This window comes from Falco peregrinus, chromosome 11 (genome assembly GCF_023634155.1).
Source record: "Falco peregrinus isolate bFalPer1 chromosome 11, bFalPer1.pri, whole genome shotgun sequence".
Taxonomy (NCBI): domain Eukaryota; kingdom Metazoa; phylum Chordata; class Aves; order Falconiformes; family Falconidae; genus Falco; species Falco peregrinus.
Window position 1 is genome coordinate 17,856,497 of NC_073731.1, and position 20,753 is coordinate 17,877,249.

At 51.7% G+C, this 20,753-nt stretch overlaps 1 protein-coding gene across 1 annotated transcript; it reads left to right on the forward strand.

The window, feature by feature from the left end:
* The first annotated feature begins 15,486 nt into the window (after positions 1–15,486).
* On the forward strand, positions 15,487–20,097 carry SIX2 (SIX homeobox 2). Its single transcript, XM_055816681.1, has 2 exons — positions 15,487–16,354; positions 18,876–20,097. Exons 1-2 carry the CDS (start codon positions 15,795–15,797, stop codon positions 19,177–19,179), a joined length of 864 nt encoding a protein of 287 aa, XP_055672656.1. The 5' UTR covers positions 15,487–15,794; the 3' UTR covers positions 19,180–20,097.
* The last annotated feature ends 656 nt before the right edge of the window (positions 20,098–20,753 follow it).

The following is a 20,753-nucleotide window of genomic DNA, read 5'->3' on the forward strand; positions in this document are numbered from 1 at the left end:
ATAAATACATACACAGAGAGAAACAGATGGATATCATATAGGTATCAAGTAGAAAGTGTTTTCTTTCAAGACAGAAGTGTTTTCTGTCTAGAAACGCTTAGTGTGTAATAAATAAGACAGCAAGAAATTATGACTAGGAAAAAGAATTAGACACAAAACACAGGGTGTTTAGAGTGTGTTTTGTTTACGTTTTTTATAAAATCAATCTTCGACAAACTCTTTTGAAGAGCAAGGGCTTTTAGCCAACCGGAATAACAACATTACCCACTGTCACCAAAATAAAGATGAAATACTGTCAGTTGTGACTTCTGAAGCTTTTTATAATTCATTTTCTTCTTTTTTTCTGCTCATCTGGACCTCCCCTATCTCATGTGTGCTCACTCTCCAGCCTGATCCTCGCCCCTCCATTACGACCACAAGCTGCTCCCTTGACCCTAAGTGCAAGAATCAGGATTATCTTCCAAGACTATCTAAAAGGGAGGAGGCGAAAGGCAATATCTGGGCAATTTTCCTAGGGCTTTTTGTATTTTCCCCTTTAGAATGTATCTTGTGTCCTGTGATGGTGTGGATGCACCCTCTCCCTGTCACCAGCCCTCCCCTTTGGAGAAGCAGACACCAGCCCAGCCACCTGGAAAGGCTCCTGCAGTGCAACCATGAGACCTACAGGAGTCTCTCCACAAAGGCCAGTGGGGTTGCCCAGCCCAGGCCCCACATTTTAAGGCAATCTAGAATCTGTAAGAAGGGGAGCTGCACTTTTTCCAAGGAGGTTCATGTGTATCCCAAGTCAGTTAGTTTGTTAAAATCTGATATTGTAATGGAGGCCATGAATGTTTGCGCTAAATGGAAAATGAAAGGGGACTAACCCACATTTAATGAAACAAAACACAAGTGAGTCAGTCTTTAAATCTTTCACCAGATAATTTCTCTCTCATAATGTGCTCTTTCTATCCACTAATTTGACAGTGTGTTCTTTTAAATGTAGGTATCTGATCGATGTCCCTGGGTAAGTTCATCTGGCTGATGAAACAAAACAGCAATCTCTAACGACAACGTCTGGCACAGGTACAAACACAATCAGTCTCTCCCATTTATCTTGAGATTGCATGCAAAGTACTCTGAAATAAAAACACACTACGTCTCTTCTATTTTTTGATGTTGAAAGATTTAAAAAGTGTAATCCACATTAAGCTTCTACATTTCACCAGCCAAGACTGACTGAAAAGTGTGTACTTTTAGACTGTAACTGCACTATTTGTTGTTGCTGCTAACTTTCTGCAACTGTGGGGGGATTTGTGTTTTTTTTTTTACTCTTCCTTATGGAATTCCTGAAAGTGCTTTGCCAAATCATATGTAATGTCTAATTCATATAACTTTCCTTTTCTCCTGTTTCTTAAGTGAAGCCATGAAGTTAAAACTTGAAATGGGATCTCATACATCCACCTTGAATGCTGAAGAATAAACCACAAAACAGAGATCTGAGCAAATTTAAAATTGTGCATTTGAGAAATGTTTGGGTCATTCTTAATGTTTCTAGTATTTACAACTGGATCTATGTGCTTTTTTTAAAGAGCACTTAATGTTTAATGATACAAGTTTTAGGTATGTAGTCAATCACAAACAATTTAAATCTTTAAACCTTCTTCCCATTGGTTCCACCGGATGGATAAAACCAGCAGTTATCTCTATGTCTGGAAGAGTCCTGCTGGGCAAGAGTTTGAACTGTCTTCCTACAAAAAGCACCTCCAGAATACAGAATATGCGTTGATATTACCCCGTTATTCTATTTTCAACACAGACTTCTAGTAGTTATTAAGGCATGTTGTTTAATCTCTAATCCCTACTATCCAACAAGCCACACCATCGACCTCTAGTCTGTCTGCCATGGTCCTTTTTCCTACTGCCCAGCTGAGAGGAAAAAATTCTGGTGAACTTCACATACCTTTAGGATCGGCTGCAAGCGGGGGAGAGGTAAACATATCCATACGTTTGTTTTTCGGTTTACATCAGCAGAGGCTCTGATGCTATTAAGGAGTGTCTAACCTACGCTGAACAGAGTTTTTTCTTGCTCTGGTATATCAGACAGAACAAGATCGCAGTCCCGTGTAAATGTGCTAAAAAATGCAGGAACACTGAATTAGACACATGTTCCATTTTCTTCGTGTGCTGAATCACCCTTGTCAGGAGCTTCTTTAAAAAGCTAATAGGGCAATCTGTCATTCACTGAAAGGAGCACGTGGAGTGTAAAATGCTGTTACTGGAATTTATCAAGAGCAGCTTCCATAACCTGCTACACTGTAAAAATGTTCACATTTTAGCATGCCAACAGAGCTTCAGTATTGATACCTTCAACAAATGGGAAGCACATGGCATATTAAGCTTCTCTCCTCTCAGGCCCATGGTTCAGTTTTAGAGCATACGTATGAAGAGAAAATCCAGGCACCAACTGCCCAGGTTACAGAGGCAAGGCCTTTTCTTGTGTGACTGAAGTGGGGACTCACATAAAGCAAATGGACTTGGCAGCTTTCCCTTGCTCCCTTTTCTTTCTGAGGTTGAACAGCTGTCAGAAGATACAAAGAAAGTAATGTGATCAGTCAATGACCATCCGTCCATGAAAAATACACAGTGCTGGAGTAAGGCAAGGAAAGGGCGATTTCATGGGCAAGGTTGTTCAGCCTTTCTCAAATAAGACATGAATTCAAGTAATCTTGTTGCGTCTCTAAACTAGAGACTGATAAGGAGAGCACCAACAGCATCCTGAACAGCCACATTGTTGGAATTAGCCTGCCCTTGAACTCCAGAGTTTAGAACTGGATTTCATCTCCTGCAGCTTTGCTTGGTTGTGACCCTAGTGTCTCAATTCAGACCAATCTATATTTTGACATGTCCAACAGGGTGACTATTCTTAGTATGAACTTCATATCTAAATTTGGCCCATTTCTGCAAGGAACTCAAACACAGACAGAAAGGAATAGAGAAAACCAGCTCCCGCTGGCTCTCATGGGGTGTGGTGATGGTTCTCCCATTTGTTGGGGCATATTATTTCTGCAGGAAAAAAAGGAACTCACCTTTCTCTTGTAGGGGAACATGAATGCTTAGTAATTTGCATTTGGGAAGCAATCACTCCTCCCTCCTGTATATGCTGCCATAGGTTTAAACTGACAAGAATATACTGAATTAGTATCTCCACTAAGTAGACACTAGATTAATGTACTGCATGTCAGTGGGGAGCACTGAGAGAAGTGCAAAACCTCCTATGTTATATACCCACTTTTGTGAAAACGGGTATTGCAACATGTATTATTTCCTGCTGACTTTCCTTTTTCTTCACCGGCCTGCTTCACTCAAGTTGGTTTTACACCAATTGTATAAAATCACCTGAGTCATCAGTAAAGGTATTACAGAAAATCTGAACACTACTTACTCTCCTTTCTACCAATTTTTTCAAAAACCAGGTGTCAATGAAAGAATTTAACTTACACATCCCTAAGGAGCATATTCCGTTTGCTGGCTTCAAATGCTCAGTAGTTCCTCCACAACAGGGTGTGCTTGTCAACTCTACTGCACATTTCATCATTTGCCAAAGAAATAGATCTGATGCAGCAATATTCAGAACTCTTTGTTTCAGCAAAATTCCCACTGATTTAATGAGAAAATGTGAAGAAAGTTCAGGCCATATTTATAAACAGATGTGTGGATGTGTGCATGCATACATATATGTAAATATGTACATGCACAACACACACAGGCACAGGCACACAGAAAGAAATCTTTCCTGTTCTTCACTGGCTAATAAGTTATCAACTTAAATGGAAGTTTTGTAAGGAATGAAGTTTTGAATTCTTGCAAGTATTTACCCTGGGTTTCAGCTCTGAGTTTTTGTCTGATTTTGACCTCCTGTAGCACCCTGATTTTAAAACAGCCCCTCCTGATTTACTAAGGACACAGGGTGTATCAAGCTCAACAAGACACGAGTCTCCTCATATATAAGGTATTTTCTCACTTTAAAAAGAAAACTCAGATCTACATTTGCACTCTTTCCCATTTCTGTTATGAATCTAAGTTGTCAAAGTGGTCAAATCCAGTACTGCACAATTTCTACCATTGCAAATCGGACAGTCTTACACAAAAAGTTCCACCCAACAATCATACTATTCATTATTCTTGATAAATTGCATGGGTTTATTGTAGGGTTCATCATTAAAAGATAGGATTACTCAAGTGCTGACTTCTAATGAGAGTTTGGAGGGCAAGGGTTGGCCCTTGGAAGTAAGGTCATGTGGTTCTTTGGGTTTGTTGTACATGAAATAGGAAGGTTCTGCTGATTGTTATAGAAATCTACATTCTCCTCCCTTTTGTATACTAATGAAAAGATTTTAGAAGGAAATATTGAGAGTTCTGTACCTAATACAGATTTCATAAAACTATAACTTCTTGGCACTCTAGTTAGACATATTTAACTTATGTGTGCTTAATCTGTACTTTTACAGGATTTCTCTCTCCAAGAGTTCTGCTAGCTATAGATTACTTCCACACAGAAACATACACATCTGGGTGTTAGCATCTGTGCAAGTTTTGATTGGTTGCATATTTGCCTATGAATTTTCAGATGTGGGCAAAAAAGTATCCTGTTTCTTGAGGACTATATAAGGAAATAGTTCAAGTCTTGACATGACATCATATTATTCAGCAGCAGATTATCAGCCTGCATCACCACATAGTACGCAGTAACTAGTTGTTTATTTAACATGTGGCAGGAAAAGTGCCTGCTTCATCAAACTTTACATATAATGATCATTTAAACTTTGTTGCTTTTATAATGCCTTGGAAAAGTTCCCTTTATGCTCAAAATGATTGAGCGAGGATCACATTATGGGTCTCCAGAGATCAAATAAGACTTCTCAAAAGAATGATGTACATCTGCTTTAGTGTTGAAGGTTACATAATATCGACCATATCTCAACACCTTTGGAGTCTTGAAAGACTAGCCAAAGGAAATATACACCAGGAACACAATCTTGCTCTTCTTTGCTGCTTTTATAGAGTATTCTAGGAGACATAACCAGAGAGATAAATATTCGTCTTCTTGTCCCCAAGGAATAGAATCAATCTAAAAGAGCCATAATTAATCTTAACGTGACTTGTCTTCCTAAAATGCCTGCCTAATATTAAAGACAAAAGGTTTTTGCATTGTTCAGGAACAGTTCTTCCTTGTGAAAGTACTAGTCCCATAATACTGACAAGATCTGTGCCATCCTGGCATGGTCTGCCACTCTGTGTGCCAGACACCTAACTGGAAGGTGCCTGAGGGAAGTTCATCAACACCATTGAAAGATTTCAAACTTTTACTTTCATAAGCCTTTTCTGTTTCTTATTTCCTTCCAAATCCTCTTTTCACCCTACTCTTTCAAGCTTCTTCAGAGCCCCAGTCCAGAACTCACAGACCTGCTGGGATTCTCTCCATCAACTTCTGTGTGCCTAGGGTATTTCCCCTACTACACAGCAAGGGTAAGGGACCAGCAAAAGTCTTTCCTACGCTCTAGACACATGTTATAAAGCTAAATAGATTGCATAATTAATGATGGTAAATACAAAGTATCTTTGAAAGGTTGGGAAGGGTGTCCATAGATGTTGTCAAAAATCTTCAGAGGTGCATCACCCGTCAAAGTAAAGATTTTTGTCATGTGAGGTCAAAACAGTCAGCCAAATGAATCACTAATGTCAGGCAAACGACGAGCCCTCTAATTATCTGAATGTAGTCAATGTGCTTTAGTGCACACTTCTACCTTGGAGTTGGCCACAGCTCATTAATCCAAGAGGAATTTTCTGAACCTTCTTCAGTTGGAGGAAAAAAATACAGCTATTGCCTTTGAACATGAGTGTGTGAAAATAAAAAGAGCTCCTGACTCCTTATTCCCTGTCTGTCTGTGGCCTCAGGCCACAGAGGATTCTGAGGTGACCACAGGCACTCTCTGTCTCCTTGAAGTCTCCCTAGCTGAACCCTTCCTCCATGACGTAGCATCCTCATACATTCTGTAGCTGAGGAGAAAAGAGGTGTCTTGTCTATGAAATTCATCCTCTCACATCCCTCCAGGAGCCTCTCACCTAGCTAAAGACTTCATCTTACTGAAGATCAGAGGCTACTGCAGTCAACCTGGGCTAGCCTCCAGCAACCCCAGGATCATCTGCGATATCTGCATCCTCCTCTTGGATGTTGCTGGGACCATGTTTGGTTCTTCCGTTTCGCAGGTTTTGTTCATTCTTTTTACCCTGATCCTTTAAACTACTGGCCCCATCTCTGTGCTCTGTATTCAAATGCCTCAAAGAACAGTCTGATGGATCAAGAGAACCATTTTCAGGCATGGATCAAGAGAACCATCTTCAGGCATGGATCAAGCGAACCATCTTCAGGCACAGCCCTCTCCTTCCTGAATTCATACCACGCACTCACCTCTGACAGCCACAAGTCTGGCATCCAGTTTGGCACTGAGTACTTTTCCTTCCCTTACGTGCATTCAACATGCTCATTACACTACAGCTTCCACATCATAACTCATGTAACTCACCCAATTATACCACTCTACTTTCTTCTCTTCTTGGAAGCTGAAGCTCACTTCTTTATGATGACTGTAAGGCCCAGTTCCCAGACTCCTTCAACGCATGCCAAATGCTGCTGCCAACCGCCTTCCACTTGAAAATAAACATGAACATAACACCCTCACCCACAACTGCATTTTTTTCAGAATGTTGCTCCAAAAAAAAAAAGAAAAAAAAATCCTTTTGTTCTGTAAAATTCTTCCTGAGCTTTGTCCAGTTTATCTCATGCCCTATTCCATTCTCCCACCACCTCTCTTATATGACTGAAGTGAAGAAGACCTCATAATTAAGGAAATGTTTATCAGGTTTTATTACTCCGATGGGGTTATCCTGCTGTTTAAGAAAGGATTTAGATTTTTAAAAATTGCAATCTGTTTTTCCATGAAGTAAAACTGAACCAATGTTAATTAAAACAGCTAGACATATATAATATACATAAATATATAATACACATAAATACATATGCACACACGTGTGTGTGTGTGTGTGTGCGCATGTACACAGACTTTAACAATTTCCTGATTGTTTTCTGGCTGCAGCAGATAGCAGGTAGCAGATACAGAAAAATTGACAGATAGTTAGACAAGAATCCCATGCCTTGCAGCTCGCTGTCACTAAGTGAAAACTTCAGCCCTGTGTTTAGTGTCTGGGCTTCCTCTGCAGCTTATGGAGAGAATAAAACAACTAAAAATTACTTAAGCACTGATCAAACTCTGTTAGAAGAATAAAGTACTGAGTCTTAAGATGGTGGGATGTTAAGGCCCGTCGTGCAAACATGTTTGAACTATGTCCCTAGTGATAAGTAAAACAGGGCTGGGAACCCTTCCCCAGCCCTGAGGCAAAGTGGCACTTGTCACAAGGTCTTTAGGTCCCCAGTGGTGCCTCTGTGGTTCAAAAAATTATTATTTCCTCTGGGGTTTTAGTTCTGAGTATCAGAGATAATATAAGGGATGCACTGTAAATTGTTCAAATTATATTTTCGTTGCATAAAGCCAAAGGAGGGTGTGGACTGAGAGAGTGGAAGGGTTCCTGGGACTGCAAAAACTTCTGGGACAGTGTTGGAGGACTGGAATAGTGCAGGATGGAGCAAGCCAAACCAGGTGCCAGCTAGTGCAGGCTGCACCTTGGGAGTGATCCCTAGTGTGTGTGGCACCCCCAGGCACTGTCTTAGAGAGCGCACAGCCAAAGCTGTGCCTGGGAGCATGCTGGCAGCCACACAGGGTGCTTGGGCTCATGCCCCCTCCTTGTGCTATGCAGCAGCATTGTTTGCTGCTATTAGCATCTATTTCCAGTGGAGATATGTGCCTCATGCACCTTACCAACACACACATGCCTAGGCTGTTGGAGGGAATAGGATGTGAGTATGGTACCTCAGCAGCAGATTGCTTCTTAACCAGTAAGGTGTGCAGCCTTAGTCTTGCCTGCTGAAGTGGCTTAACTGACTGAAACCAATTCAGTGCTCACTGGACTGTCCTTTTCTGCATCTTAAATAAGCAACAAAGTCAGTTTTACTCGAGTCATACAGTCCTTGTTTATGAGGATAAAACTGATGAAAAAACAAAACAAAACAAAAAAAAAAAAAAAGCTGGAATGAAATAGGATACCAGGTCTGTTTAAATTACATGGGAGTTTTTTCTGCAAAACAAAAAGTCCACAGTGTATTTGACTTGATTCAAGAACCCATGAAATAAAGGGGAGAAGACATCAAAGGACAGAGACAGAATTAACCCAGGAAAAAGGAGGCTGAAACAATCCACAGAGGAAAATACAGAACATTGTCACAAGTTCAGAGGTAGCAAATTTTCCACTGGAAAGTCAATCAGCTTTAAACTGATGTTAAATGATCTAAACTGTCTAGCTTTCCACAAAGCTTTTCCTGTAGTTTTGACCTGTACACAAAGCTTCTGAGACAAGACACAACAAGCAAAACTAAATTGCACTTCCACATTTCTGCAAATAAAACAACTTAGTTATTACAAAAATTATTGGGAGTTAAACTGAATGCATTCTGAAATGTTACGAAGTTTCCCTTACAACTAATAATTGTTTCAGTTTTACTTGATACTGTCTTGTTTTTATTTATTCCCAACAGCAAATTATAGCAATTATTTAAAAAGGGAAAAAAAAATCCCAAACCAGAATGTATTCCAGTTAAATCAGCCGGTGTTGTTTGACACCAATATCTCTGTGTGTATTACTAGCTAACACTGCATTACATTTCAGCTTGCCTCAGTCTTGCAGAATTTAAACTATGGATGTGTTTATGGGCATGCTACACTCCATAGACCATGGAAGAACTTACGCAAGCCTTTCTATAGCAAAGGGGGAAGAAAAAAAAAAAAAAAAAAGAATCTACATGCCCGTAAATAGTGCTCGTTCCCTGGGTTTTGACAAGGGTACCTGTGTCGCGGGCCCACCGTGACACAGGAGCTTTAGTTGTTTTAGGGACTGCTCTTCTTTCTCTTGCCATGGGATGGATACAGAAGAGGGTGGGACCCCCCAAAACCCTCTTCTGCCATTATGCACCGGGAACGGGGCATCGGCGCCGCTCGCTTGCAGGTAGGGCACGGTGGGATGGCTTGTCATGTGGGTGACCTACGCGACCCACCTTTGACAGCACCGGGGCAGGCTCCACCAGGCTGAATCTGCCTGGAAGACTGAAGGATGTTAAGGACGAAGCCTTGTTCTCTCTCAGCAGCGATCGCAGCTGAGTATTAGAGCCCTCTAGTGAGATTTCTGGGAGCGGATCCCCGCCTCCGGCCCCGCGGGGCCGGCCCCAGCCCCAGCCCAGCCCAGCGGCCCGGGGAGCCGGGCCCAAATCCCCTCGGGCGCTGCCGGGGGCGGCGGGACCCTGCGCCGCTGCGCAACCGGCCCCACGGCCCCGCGGGAGCGCCCCGGGGGCCACCTGCGGCCCTGGGCGGCCGCCGAAGCGCCGCCGGTGCCCCCGCCCTGCGACACCCCGGGACACAAGGGGGCTGTGGTGTCCCCCCCCGGGCGGGTATCGCGTACCCACGGAGCGGCAAGACCACGGCCGAGAGCCCGAAGCGGCCAGCTGCCTGCGGGGGAGGGGGAGCAGGAGGGAGGAGGGGGCAGCCTGTTCCTAAGATCACTCCCCGGCGCGACTCCCGTGAGCCGGGGATGGAGATGGTGACACAAATGCCTTGAGTCGGTAGGAGCAGTGAACAACCCTCGTGCTTTCCTCATCATCTTGGAATAATCAGCGGAATTAACTGAGGTCGAGGAAACAGGCTCTTGGGTTAGTTGTGGGAGGCTGTGAGAATAGGGGGCAGCCATTAAAAGAAACCTGATCGCTATTCATCAACTCGGAAAAGGGGAAAGGGGGGGGGGGCGGGGGGGGAAGACCTTCGTGGCTCGAGCTCATACCAACCTGGTCTATCTCTGATCAAGAAGATCCCTGGAAATAAGAAGTTTACAAATATTGTCAAATTGATGCTTGTAGTGTGATTTAAGTTGTCAATCCCGCAGAAGCCCACCAGAAGTTTAGATTCAATGCCCTGCATTTTTGGCTGCTTGTTGCCAATCCCCTAAGGCAGAAAGCGCTCTCCTTATTTTAACCATATGTGCCTTTTGTTGTTGTTGTTGTCTTGTCTGTAAGCTGTACGCTGGCTGCTGAGAGAGTCCTCTTGTGCCGCGGAGCATCTGAGGCCGTCCCCGCAGCCGGGAGCGGCGCGGGGGCTGGGTGGGCACGGGCCCGGGGCCCCCTCGCCCCCCGGGGGCCACCTCCGGCCGGCGGTGCCGTCCGCGGGATCAGGGCCTGGCTGTGGGCCGAGGGGGGGGCACCCCAAATAAATATCGGTGCTGGGGGTGACGGCCGGGAGGGTGCTGATAGTAGAAGCGAGTGGAAATTCTCAGCCCCGCGCCCGAGATTGAGAAGGGATAATATAAAAGTAATCAGGCCCGGGCGCATGAGCCGGCGGGGGGGCTATCGGGTTTCGTGGGGAGTGCGGGAGGTCGCAGCGCCTGGAGCTGGGGACACAGTGCCGCCCCCGGGGTCCCGTTTCACCGGGGGGCGGCAGGGAGGCGGGGGGGCGGAAGGATTCACCGGGGCCAGCTCCGTTACGTCGCATCAGGCCCGAATCTCCTAATGGACACATCTCCTTCGAAAATGTTGTTGGAGCATCTCGGGTCCGGGCGGCCGGGAAGTGGCTGGGGGTGGCGGGGACCGGCGAAGCTGCGTGCACGGGGAGCGGAGCCGCTGCTTGGGGGGAGCGGGGGCTCCTCTCCCGCCGCCGCCCCCCCCTGCCCCCGGCCCACAGCACCCTGCTCCCCCGCCCCGCAGCCCAACAACGTTTTCTTTCAAGCGGAGTTTGTTAGCATAATCGAGTTATCCGCTACATATCTGAAATCCTTGGCCGGTCCCCTTGAGGAACAGCGCATTGCGCGCAGCAAAAGCTTTGAATTATTCCTTTCGCCCCAAATCACGGAACAACAAGCTATTGTTGTTTGCCTTCGTTTAGTTACGCGCAGTCACCCTCCGTCGTGTTTTCTTTTTCAGCTGGGGCAGGATCTTAGTGCCATCTGCGATGGGATAGACCCGGGTTTTAAACAAAACTCAAAAACAAATAAAAACATGAATAAATAACGGGAGGGTGGGGGCAACAGTCCTCGGTCCTGGGTTGCAGACTCCCGCCGTGAATCCCGGGCAAGCTTCAGCCGCCCGAAGGGGTCGGGTGCCGCCAGGGCGAAACGTGTGAGCCCGGGGTGCCCCGGGGAACTCGCTGAGCAGCACCCTACGCCCCCCCGGCTTCGAGGGTGGGGGGCAGGCAGGCCTGGGATCCTGGTAAAGGTCGCTAGGATTCATTAAAGCAAGCTAGCGGGAGTAGCAGGTTAATTGCGGCAGGCTTTCGGCCGCGTTAAAGCCCACCGATTTCAAGTGGAAAGCACGCTGCACGCCCGCCGAAAGGAAAGCAAAAGAATCAAAAGGGAAAGAAAGAAAGAAAGCAAGAAAGGAAAACTTGGAGTTGTTTGTCGTTTGCTCGCTCTCACTGCAGCCCGGTGGCGGACATCTGCGGGGAAGATGTGTTTCTTTCTGGCACGTGAAGATTGCGGGGTTTATCATTTGCTCGCTACTGCCGGCAATAAGCGCGCCCCTCGGAGACACCCCCCTCTCGCTGCCCTTCCCATGCGAAGGGAGCGAAGGGAGGCGGGCAGCGACCCCTCTGCCCCCCGCCACGCTAGCGGAGGGTCTCTCCGAGCCCAGCGAGCGGCGCTTGCGCCTCTGTAGAAGGTCTCAGGGGGTCTGCAGAGGCAGCGGCCATAGGGGCTTGCGGGAAGGTGCAGGGCAGGAGCACGGGTGAATCGGCTCCTGTCTTTAATGGGGACGGTGCAGCCCCGAAGGACATTTGCAGATGACTGCAGCGCTATCTTGGCACTCACTCGTGGACACAAATTAGATACGTGCAATGCTCCTAGGAAGCGACACCACCGCCTTCCCCCACCCCCGCCTCCTCCAGACAGTCTGTGCCTCGTTATTAAGAGGAGCATTATGATAAAACCGACTTTTTATTTCACTCGTATTTCGCAACGATTGTGTTGACGCTGAAGGTCTCGTCCGCGGCTTCGTGCGCGGCGATGACAGCGCGGAGGGGTGAGGCTCTTCCCCGGTGGGCCCGCGGCAAAGGCACGGCCGGGGCCGGGGCCGGGATGAACCGCCGGCACCGCTGCCGCCCCGGGCACAAGTTTCAGTCAGCCCAGATAAAACCCCTCGCCGCGGCTGAACGGGGACAGCCGGCAGCGGCCAGGCAAAATGTTCCCGGCGGAGTGGGGGCAAACGCCAGCGGGCGACTCGCCCCTCCTGCTCTGAAATATCATTGCGGCGAACGAGCAATTTTGCAAATATCAAAGACAAAAGGAAAAAAAAAACCCCAAAACTCCTCGCCCGATCGCCCGATTCCCTCGCAGGTCAGTATAATTTGACTCGCCCCTTGCCGTGGCTTTGTAGCCAGTATCTGATCTCTCTTCTAGCATGTACAGGAAGATTTTTTTTCTCTCCTGAAAGTTAAAAGCAGTTATACAGAATTTGGATCCAGATGTCACTAATTTGCAATTGCTCTGGGACGCAAGCTGATATAGGGTGCTCGGGAAGGGGCTAGCCCTACCTCTGCCCAGCGCTCCGGGGAGCGAACCAGTTGTAGAGCTGCAGCCTGGCTACGGCAGCCTAAAGTGAAAGCGCCTACGGAGGGGCTGGCCTGTAGATTCTGTACTCACATTTGGGGGTGCTAAGAAGATACTTTCTCAGGTTTAAGTCCAGGCAACAGGTTTTGACATCTCCTTTCCGGCTAGGGCGAACAGCTGCTCCCGTTCAGATTCAACAGCTGTGGTTGTGAGATGGATGGAGAGGAAGCGGAGTCAGGTATATCCCTAATAAACGAGGGGAGACCGAGCGTGGCAGCGGGGACGCGGCGGGGGCGGGGGCGCAGCTCAGACCTCGCTACCGCTTTTCTCTTTTGCCATGGTCCCATCGCGAGAGGGAGCGGAACGGAGCTATATTCTCCTTCGCGAAAAGCACACGGTGTGTGCGCAGAGGTCGGGGGTGGGAGAGAGGATTTCTTCTTCTCTCACCGTTTCTGCTCAGGGTACCATTTGCAGTGGATCCGTTCTCCCGTCCCGGGACCGTTCGCTACATCTGCGGCTGAGAACTATCCAGGCGCCTAAGATGGCTGGGAAGTGCTGGTATCGGGATGCTTTCGTTTACGAACACGCACAGTTTGAATCCTGCAGAAGTCGGCCGGCATCGAGACACTTCGCGGCCGAGGGCTCATTTTGTCAAAGTAGGGAGGGAGGGAGGGTGGGAGAATCATGACAGGGGACTTCACGCACCCGTCACCAACATTCCCGAATTTGTTTTAAACGAATTTGGGCTGTGTCTCTCTTGCCCTGCTAAGGAAGCCTCTATTTTGCGTCCCCGGGGGATCCAGGGCGGGGGCCGCCCGCTTGCCACTGCTGCTGTGTGGCAGCACTCGCTGAAAGCCCGCACAGGTAAGAGGACACGGCGCCTCCACAGCGGAGCGCGCTCGGAAAATTCAGGCATAGAAGGCGGATCCGTGCAGGCGTGCGGACATGTTGGGAGCTGGACGCGGGCTGATCCTCTGCCCCCAGCCTCCTCCTTCCCCTCCTGCCTCCCTCCCCCGCCTCATTTCGTCTGCCCGCAGCCCTGGCGCGGCTCCTCTCCGGGAGCCGCCGCCGCCCCGGCCTCGCTTGCCCCTGGGTCCGGCCGCTACGGCCACCCGGGCCGGCACGGAGGCTCCGTCCACGGGCCGCAGAGGGCCGGGCTGCGCGGCGGGGAGCCGCAGCCTGGTCCCCTGTGGCTTTCACTAAATCCCTGACGCGCCGGGGCGGCTAAAAAGGTACCGTGGCAGGCGCCCACAATTGCAGAGAGCTCTCCTGTCGGAGCTGCAAATGGAGTAGAAAGAGCTTTTGGGATTAATTACTATTTCTCCGCAAAAGGGGAACATTAAAGGCCATGGAAACTGCTCCTAGCTGGGGGCTGGGAGGCTCCTCCCGGGCGCCTTCACCTGGGCCAGCCCCGGCGGCCCCGTCCGCCGCGCAGCCCCTGCGCCGCCCCCGCGGAGCCACTGCGCCGCCTGCCACTCGCTTACCGCGCCCGCTTGTCCTACCCCGAATTTCCAGCTTGCACAACCCCCCTCGACTTTCGCTTTGTGTAGAGGGAAAGGGACGGGAAGGAATACCGGTCCCTGCCCCGCACAGTCAGTAAACTTAAAAGGCGGTGTGTAATGGGCGTGCGTGGGTGCTAAGGGTCCGCTTAACCACGCGAAGTGTCTCTGGCTTTTACACGTGTTCCTCTCCTGGATAAGACACCCCGAGACGCTCCTGGAAATCAAGTAGAAATAAATACGCAGCTTCCAGTGATCATAAATGCCAGCGCCTAGCGCACCGGAGCGCGGTGGGGGCACGGCCGGCAGCTAATGAAGAGGCAATCCTTCCCCGGTCCTGTATCATCATGATGCCTCCTCCTAGCTCCCGGGCAGGTACGATCAGCCTGTAATGGGATCCCAGGTCACGAACAGGGTCTCTATTGTACATGAGAGGCCCCTTCCCTATAAAACTCTCCGGCGGCTGTTACTGGGCGCTGGGGAGGGGGGTTAAGCTAACGCGCTTAGAAGGAAACTTTCTGCAAGGGCCGAAGACGGGTTTTTCTCCCCACCGCAGCCGGGGACGGCAGAGCCCGCGGTCCGGAGCGGCGGGGCCGGAATGTGGCTGCGGGGCCGGGACGGGGCGGCGGGGCCGGGACGCGACGGCGGGGCCGGGACGGGACGGGGCGGCGGGGCCTGGATGGGGCGGCGGGACCCGGACGGGGCGGCGGCTCCGTCCCGCAGCGCCCTGCGGAGGGAGGCAGGGGCCCAGGCTCCGCGCTCCCCCTCTCCCCCATGGGCGCCTGCAGCGTCAATCACGGCGGAAATTTCTCCCTCGCTAGCTAATATCTCAGCTCTCAGGGCCGCCTCCGAGTGGATCTGAGCAATCTGTCAACCCAGCCGGGGAGCCACCTCAAAACAGATCGGGTTACCCCTGATTGACAGCGTCACCATGGCAAATAATTTGACTAAAACTATTGTCTTCTCCTGGCAGTCCCCGGGTCAGATAACCGGACCAATCACAGCGCGGATAATCACCTTTCATGCCAGCTTAGAATAATATTATTTAAAAAAAAAAAAAAAAAAGGAGAGAGAGAGAGAAAGAAAGGGGGGAAAAACTCCGAGAGGGAGAGGAGCGAGGGAGCAGGGCTTTACCACTATATTATGTGGGATCTTGCGGCGGCGGGGGGTGGGGGGGAAGCAGGGAGATCCCAAACCGGCGGCCGAGGGGGGTGGGGGTGGGAGAGCCGCGGCCGCTGCGAGCGCTGCAGATAGGAGACAAAAGAGGCACGAAGTTACTCTCGCAACTTGGACTTACAAAAAGGAGGCGGCCGGGGGGAAAAGCCGCCCGCGCTCGGGCTCCCGAGACTTTTTTCTTCGCTCTTCGCCTTTTTTCCCCGGCTCCCGCGGCCGCCCCGGGGCCGGGCCCGCCGATGGCCGCGGCCCCCCGCGCCCGGCCGTGACGCCCGCCCGGGCCCCGCCGGGCGCCGCCGCCCCGGGGCCGGCCCCGCATGCCGGGCGCTGCCCGCCGCCCCGCGCCGCTCCCCTCTATGCGGCCGTAGGGTGCGCGGCGGGGCAGGGCTCACCATGTCGATGCTCCCGACTTTTGGCTTCACCCAAGAGCAAGTGGCCTGCGTCTGCGAGGTGCTCCAGCAAGGCGGCAACATCGAGCGGCTGGGGCGGTTCCTCTGGTCCCTCCCTGCCTGCGAGCACCTCCACAAGAACGAGAGCGTCCTGAAGGCCAAGGCGGTGGTGGCCTTCCACCGGGGCAACTTCCGCGAGCTCTACAAGATCCTGGAGAGCCACCAGTTCTCGGCGCACAACCACCCCAAGCTGCAGCAGCTCTGGCTGAAGGCGCACTACATCGAGGCGGAGAAGCTGCGGGGGCGACCCCTAGGGGCGGTGGGCAAGTACCGGGTGCGCCGCAAGTTCCCGCTGCCCCGCTCCATCTGGGACGGCGAGGAGACCAGCTACTGCTTCAAGGAGAAGAGCCGCAGCGTCCTTCGCGAGTGGTACGCCCACAACCCCTACCCGTCCCCCCGTGAGAAGCGGGAGCTGGCCGAGGCCACTGGCCTTACCACCACCCAGGTCAGCAACTGGTTCAAGAACCGCCGGCAGCGGGACCGCGCCGCCGAGGCCAAGGAAAGGTACGGCTCCCCCGGCTTCCCCCGGCGCCCCCGGCTCCCCTGGCGCCCCGGCCGCGCCTCTGGCCCCGCTCCGCCCCAGCCCCGGCGGCGGGGAGGCCCGCGGGACGGCGCGTCCGCAGGGGCCGCGCTGTCGGGGCGGGCGCGCCCCGGGAGGCAGAGCGGGCGCGGCGGCCCGTCCATCCGCCCGTCCGTCTGTCCGTCCGCCAGAGGGACGCTGGGGCCCCTTCCTCGCAGAGACCCCGCTGCCCGCGCAGCCGGCGCGGCGGCCCCGGGGCAGCCCCTTCTGCCGAGCGCGCTTCCCACGGCCGGCGGCGAGTCCCGGCTGGGCAGCGCGGCCGCCTCCTTGCCCGCCGTAGCCCGGCGGGGCGCCCGGCCGGTGAGGGTCCGCGGCCCCGCGGCGGGGCCCGAGGGCGCGAGCTCCGCGCCCCGCACCGCCCGGAGCGTACCCTTGAGGGTTACCCGGCGCGGCGAGGGGCGGCCGGCGACGAGCGGGTCCGAGCGCCGTTAGCCGAACTGCCTGTCCCGTCGGCTCCTGGCGGGAGGCGGGAGACCTGGACAGGGAGCGACCGGGGCTGCCTCTTACCTCGCTCATCACATCGCAGTTCGTGTTCACTACCCAGCAAGGTGCTCACCAACGCACGTTAATGGGTGTATATTCTTAGACCGAACGTGATTCTGTAACAATGTTTGTCTCGTTAAATGGAGTGCAGGGACCATTAACTGCAGGGCAGAGGTTAGTGCCTGCATCCTCAGGTATTCGGGATGACTTTTCCGTCAGCAGTCCCTGTGCCTTAGGAAGACGGTTCGAAGAAGCAAAAAGCGTCCTCTAACTGCGCAGTGCCTCCTCGCTAGCTCGCTGAGTTTCCCAGTTCATACGGATCTGATAGTATGACCTGCGCGGTTAAGGGATTAGAAATCTCCCGTAGATCAGTGCCTCTGAGGAGACTTCTAGTTTTCATTTCTTCCTAATATGTTTTGGAAATGGCCAGCGCCGCAGCTGTGCAGCCCGGCAGGTTGGGGCTCCGCACAGATTTGCTCCATACATTTCCCAAAATGGTGCTAGCGCTTTAATTTTCCTTCAAATCCTCGCAAGTATTGGTTTTACGAGATGTTAGAGATCCTTTTTATTGCTGATAGCAGGGACTCACCTTCAAATATCCAAAGGAAATGAAGGTTACACTTATTCCATTCTTTTTCTTTTTTTTTCCCCTCCCGGAGAATCAAATTTTAAAGGTCTCCAGAGACAAATAAGATTTTTGACATTGAAAAATACACTCAACCTAATATTACACTCCAGGCATTGGAAAACAGACCGTTCATGGGATTGTCATTCACTCAAGCAAACTTGTTCAAACAGAGCTTTCTTGTCTAATTTTAATTTTTTGGCACCAAGTGTCTCCAGCCACATCCTGCATCCCTTATTGAGGAAAAACCGTCAGCGCAATGGCTTCACTTCTCTCGGTCAAATCCTGCAGGATAGGGCCCCTCTGCCAGGTAGTGTGTTTCAAAGCTTCCACAGCAGCTTTTAAATAGACTTGCAATGCCTTCAGTATTTCAGGCAGGGCTGAGTCTAAAGTATTTCTGCGGGACCTATGTCTAAAAGTCGCGTTAGCCTTGACTGGGCGGCCGTCCCCACCCCATCTTGCCCCTTTAATTTAAAAAAAAAAAAAAAAAGTGTCTATCTATCTATATATTTGCAAGGGCTTGGCCAGCCTCCAGCGATTTCCCGGTGTTTACCTGGTGATGAATTTTGAAATGATGCCCTGCCTTCCCGAGCCGGCCGCCGCTGCCGGTAGGCGCACCGGCAGTGCGGGCTCCCCCCGCCGCGGGGCCGAGCCAGAGCCCACCCGGGCTGCGCCCTCCGCCTCCCGCGGAGGGACGGGGTGATAGCAGCGGGCGTGAGGCGCATTTCCCGACAAGGCCGGGGAAATACGCCAGTTAATTCTGCTTGCTTGCTTTACAGTCCATATTGGGCTATGTTCTGAGCTTTAAGCTCGGGCGAGGGGAAAAAAAACCATCCGGTGCCTTAAGCAAAGCCCGTCCCGCCTGACGCGAGCCTGGGAGGCTGCCTGGGGCACAGCGCGGTCCTGCCGGGCTGCGGCCTTCCCAGGAGAAATCGCGGCCGGACTTCTCTTCAGCTCCGGGAGCAGTTTTAAAGTTTAAAAGTTGTTTGTTGGTTGTTTTTTTTTTTTATGTCTTCCTCCCTCCCTTCCTTTCCTTCCCCCTCCCTCCCCACGCTGTGCAAACGCTTTGGACGCAGAAAATGACGTTTTGGCAAATTGACACTTTCCGCTGGGCTAGTGGGAGACTGTTTACAAGCTCGGCAGACCTTAGACCTTTGTGCCAGATGAAGAGGCCTTGGAGGTTTGCAGATTTTGTAAACCCACTGTTCCTGCGCTCACCCCCCCGCCCGCCGCCCCGGGAGCCGGCTCCGCGCCGCCCGCCGCCCCCGCTCCCGCGCTGCGCGCCCCGGAGCGGCGGCCACACGGTGATTTCCCTCCCTCTTTTGTGTTTCCTATAGGGAAAACAACGAGAATTCCAACTCCAACAGCCACAACCCGCTCTCGGCGTCAATGAACGGGAATAAGACAGTTTTGGGGAGCTCAGAGGACGAGAAGACGCCGTCAGGGACCCCGGATCACACCTCCTCCAGCCCTGCGCTGCTGCTCAGCTCCAACCCCGGGCTGCAGCCCCTGCACGGCCTGGGCCACCCCCAGGGCCCCAGCGCCATCCCCGTGCCCAGCGCCGACCCCATGCACCACCACAGCTTGCAGGACTCCATCCTTAACCCCATGTCGTCTAACCTGGTCGATCTGGGTTCTTAAAACCATGTACACGCTCCCTCCTTCGCACCAGCCCTCCTTTACTCTCTTTTTTCCTTTTTTTTTTTTTCTTTCCCCCCTTAATCTTACCAGAGACTCTGAAAGTGATGACAGACTCCTTAGTGGATGTGTTGTGCCCTTTGGCAAGCAGGCTGGCTGCAGGTTTGGAAGGTGTCGGACTCGGCTGTGGGCAGTGATGTTGTGAAAAGCCTTAAGGGTTGCTTAAAGGTGGTCTCAGGCATGTGAGGGCTGTTGGGCAGGAGCTGTGGTTTTCACACGGCAGGCTGTAAGGTGGTTCGGTGTAGCAGCTCTTTTCAGCCTGAACTTCACGAATCTCTCGGTGGTGTCATTCGATCGGGCCGGTCTGTGTGGGAAGAGGCACATTGTAATCTTTTTTTTTTCGGGGGGTGGGAGGAAAGGGGAGCGCAAGGCTGTTGCCATGCCTTTTTGAAAGTTACACATCGCTCCCGTTATTCTATTGTAGTTATGTATCCGTGGCAGGTGTACGATGTACAATTTCAACTAAGAATACAAAAGTTGTAGTCAAGTTATAGCAGCAACACGCGCTCTAGGCAGACTCTGTAACCTTCTTGTAGCTGATGCTATGCAGAGAGACGGCTTCTTCGGCCTTGTCCATGTTGGTGCTTTCGCCATTTGCTGGGTGGGAAAGGAAGTGATGGCCCGGCTCTGGCCCCAGAGGGAAACAGGGGTAGATTCTCCCCTCGGTGTGCAACGAGGGCAGGAGCGGGCTTTAAAAAAAAAAAAAAAAAAAAAAAAAAAGGAATTGCTGCTCAAATTTAGACCTAAACTACAGTATCAACCGCAAGTCACTCACCTTAGTTTTTGTTTATTGTTTATATTATGTGAATACATTCTTTGGAAAATATTTCTGCTTTTATTTTATAATAAAATTTAGAAATCTAACTCGGCGTGCGGTTGCTTCACTCGCCTGCGGGGTGTTTTCGGCGCTCAGAGCGGAGCGGGCGGCCCGGTGGGCTGACGGTGCTCGGCCGGGGAAGGCGGCGGACACCCGGGCGGTATCGGGACCCCCGGGGCTGCCCCCCGCACCCTGTCCCTTTTGGGGGGTCCCGCCGAGCAACGCCCGGGCACGACGGGGCCGTTCCGGGGAGGCGGCGTGCGCCGGGGAAGCGAGGAGGCAAGGGGAGGGGGAAGGACACGCGGTGCTGGCCCTAAGGGGAACGGGGAGGTTGCGCACCTGCTCCCCCGAGGGCACGGCCGGGCAGGCTGCGGGCTTTCCCGCCTCGGTGTCCGCTGGCCCCGGCAGAAAGTCGCCCCCTCGCCCCGAGGGTGGGCGGCCAAGGTGAGCGTGGCCAGACCCTGCTCCGGGGTCCGGCACGGCTGGGCTGCAAGCGCCTTGCCAGCGGCTGTGGCAGTGATGCCGGGAATGGGATTTGTCTATTCCTCTCCTTTTCCTTTCTTTCCTTCCCCCCCCCCCCCCCCCCAACCCTTTTCTCTAAGCACCGGGTGGCAAAAGAGACAGGCAAGGTGTCTGCAAGTTTGCTTCATTAGAAGATAAGAGCTCAGGGTGATTTCATTACAGCTTGCACCCTCGCTAC

Bases quoted from the DNA above. Each gene is read 5' to 3' on its own strand.
- SIX2 (XM_055816681.1), top strand. From the start codon at position 15,795: ATGTCGATGCTCCCGACTTTTGGCTTCACCCAAGAGCAAGTGGCCTGC. The intron at 16,355-18,875 runs GTACGGCTCCCC...TGTTTCCTATAG, and splicing joins GCCGCCGAGGCCAAGGAAAG to GGAAAACAACGAGAATTCCA.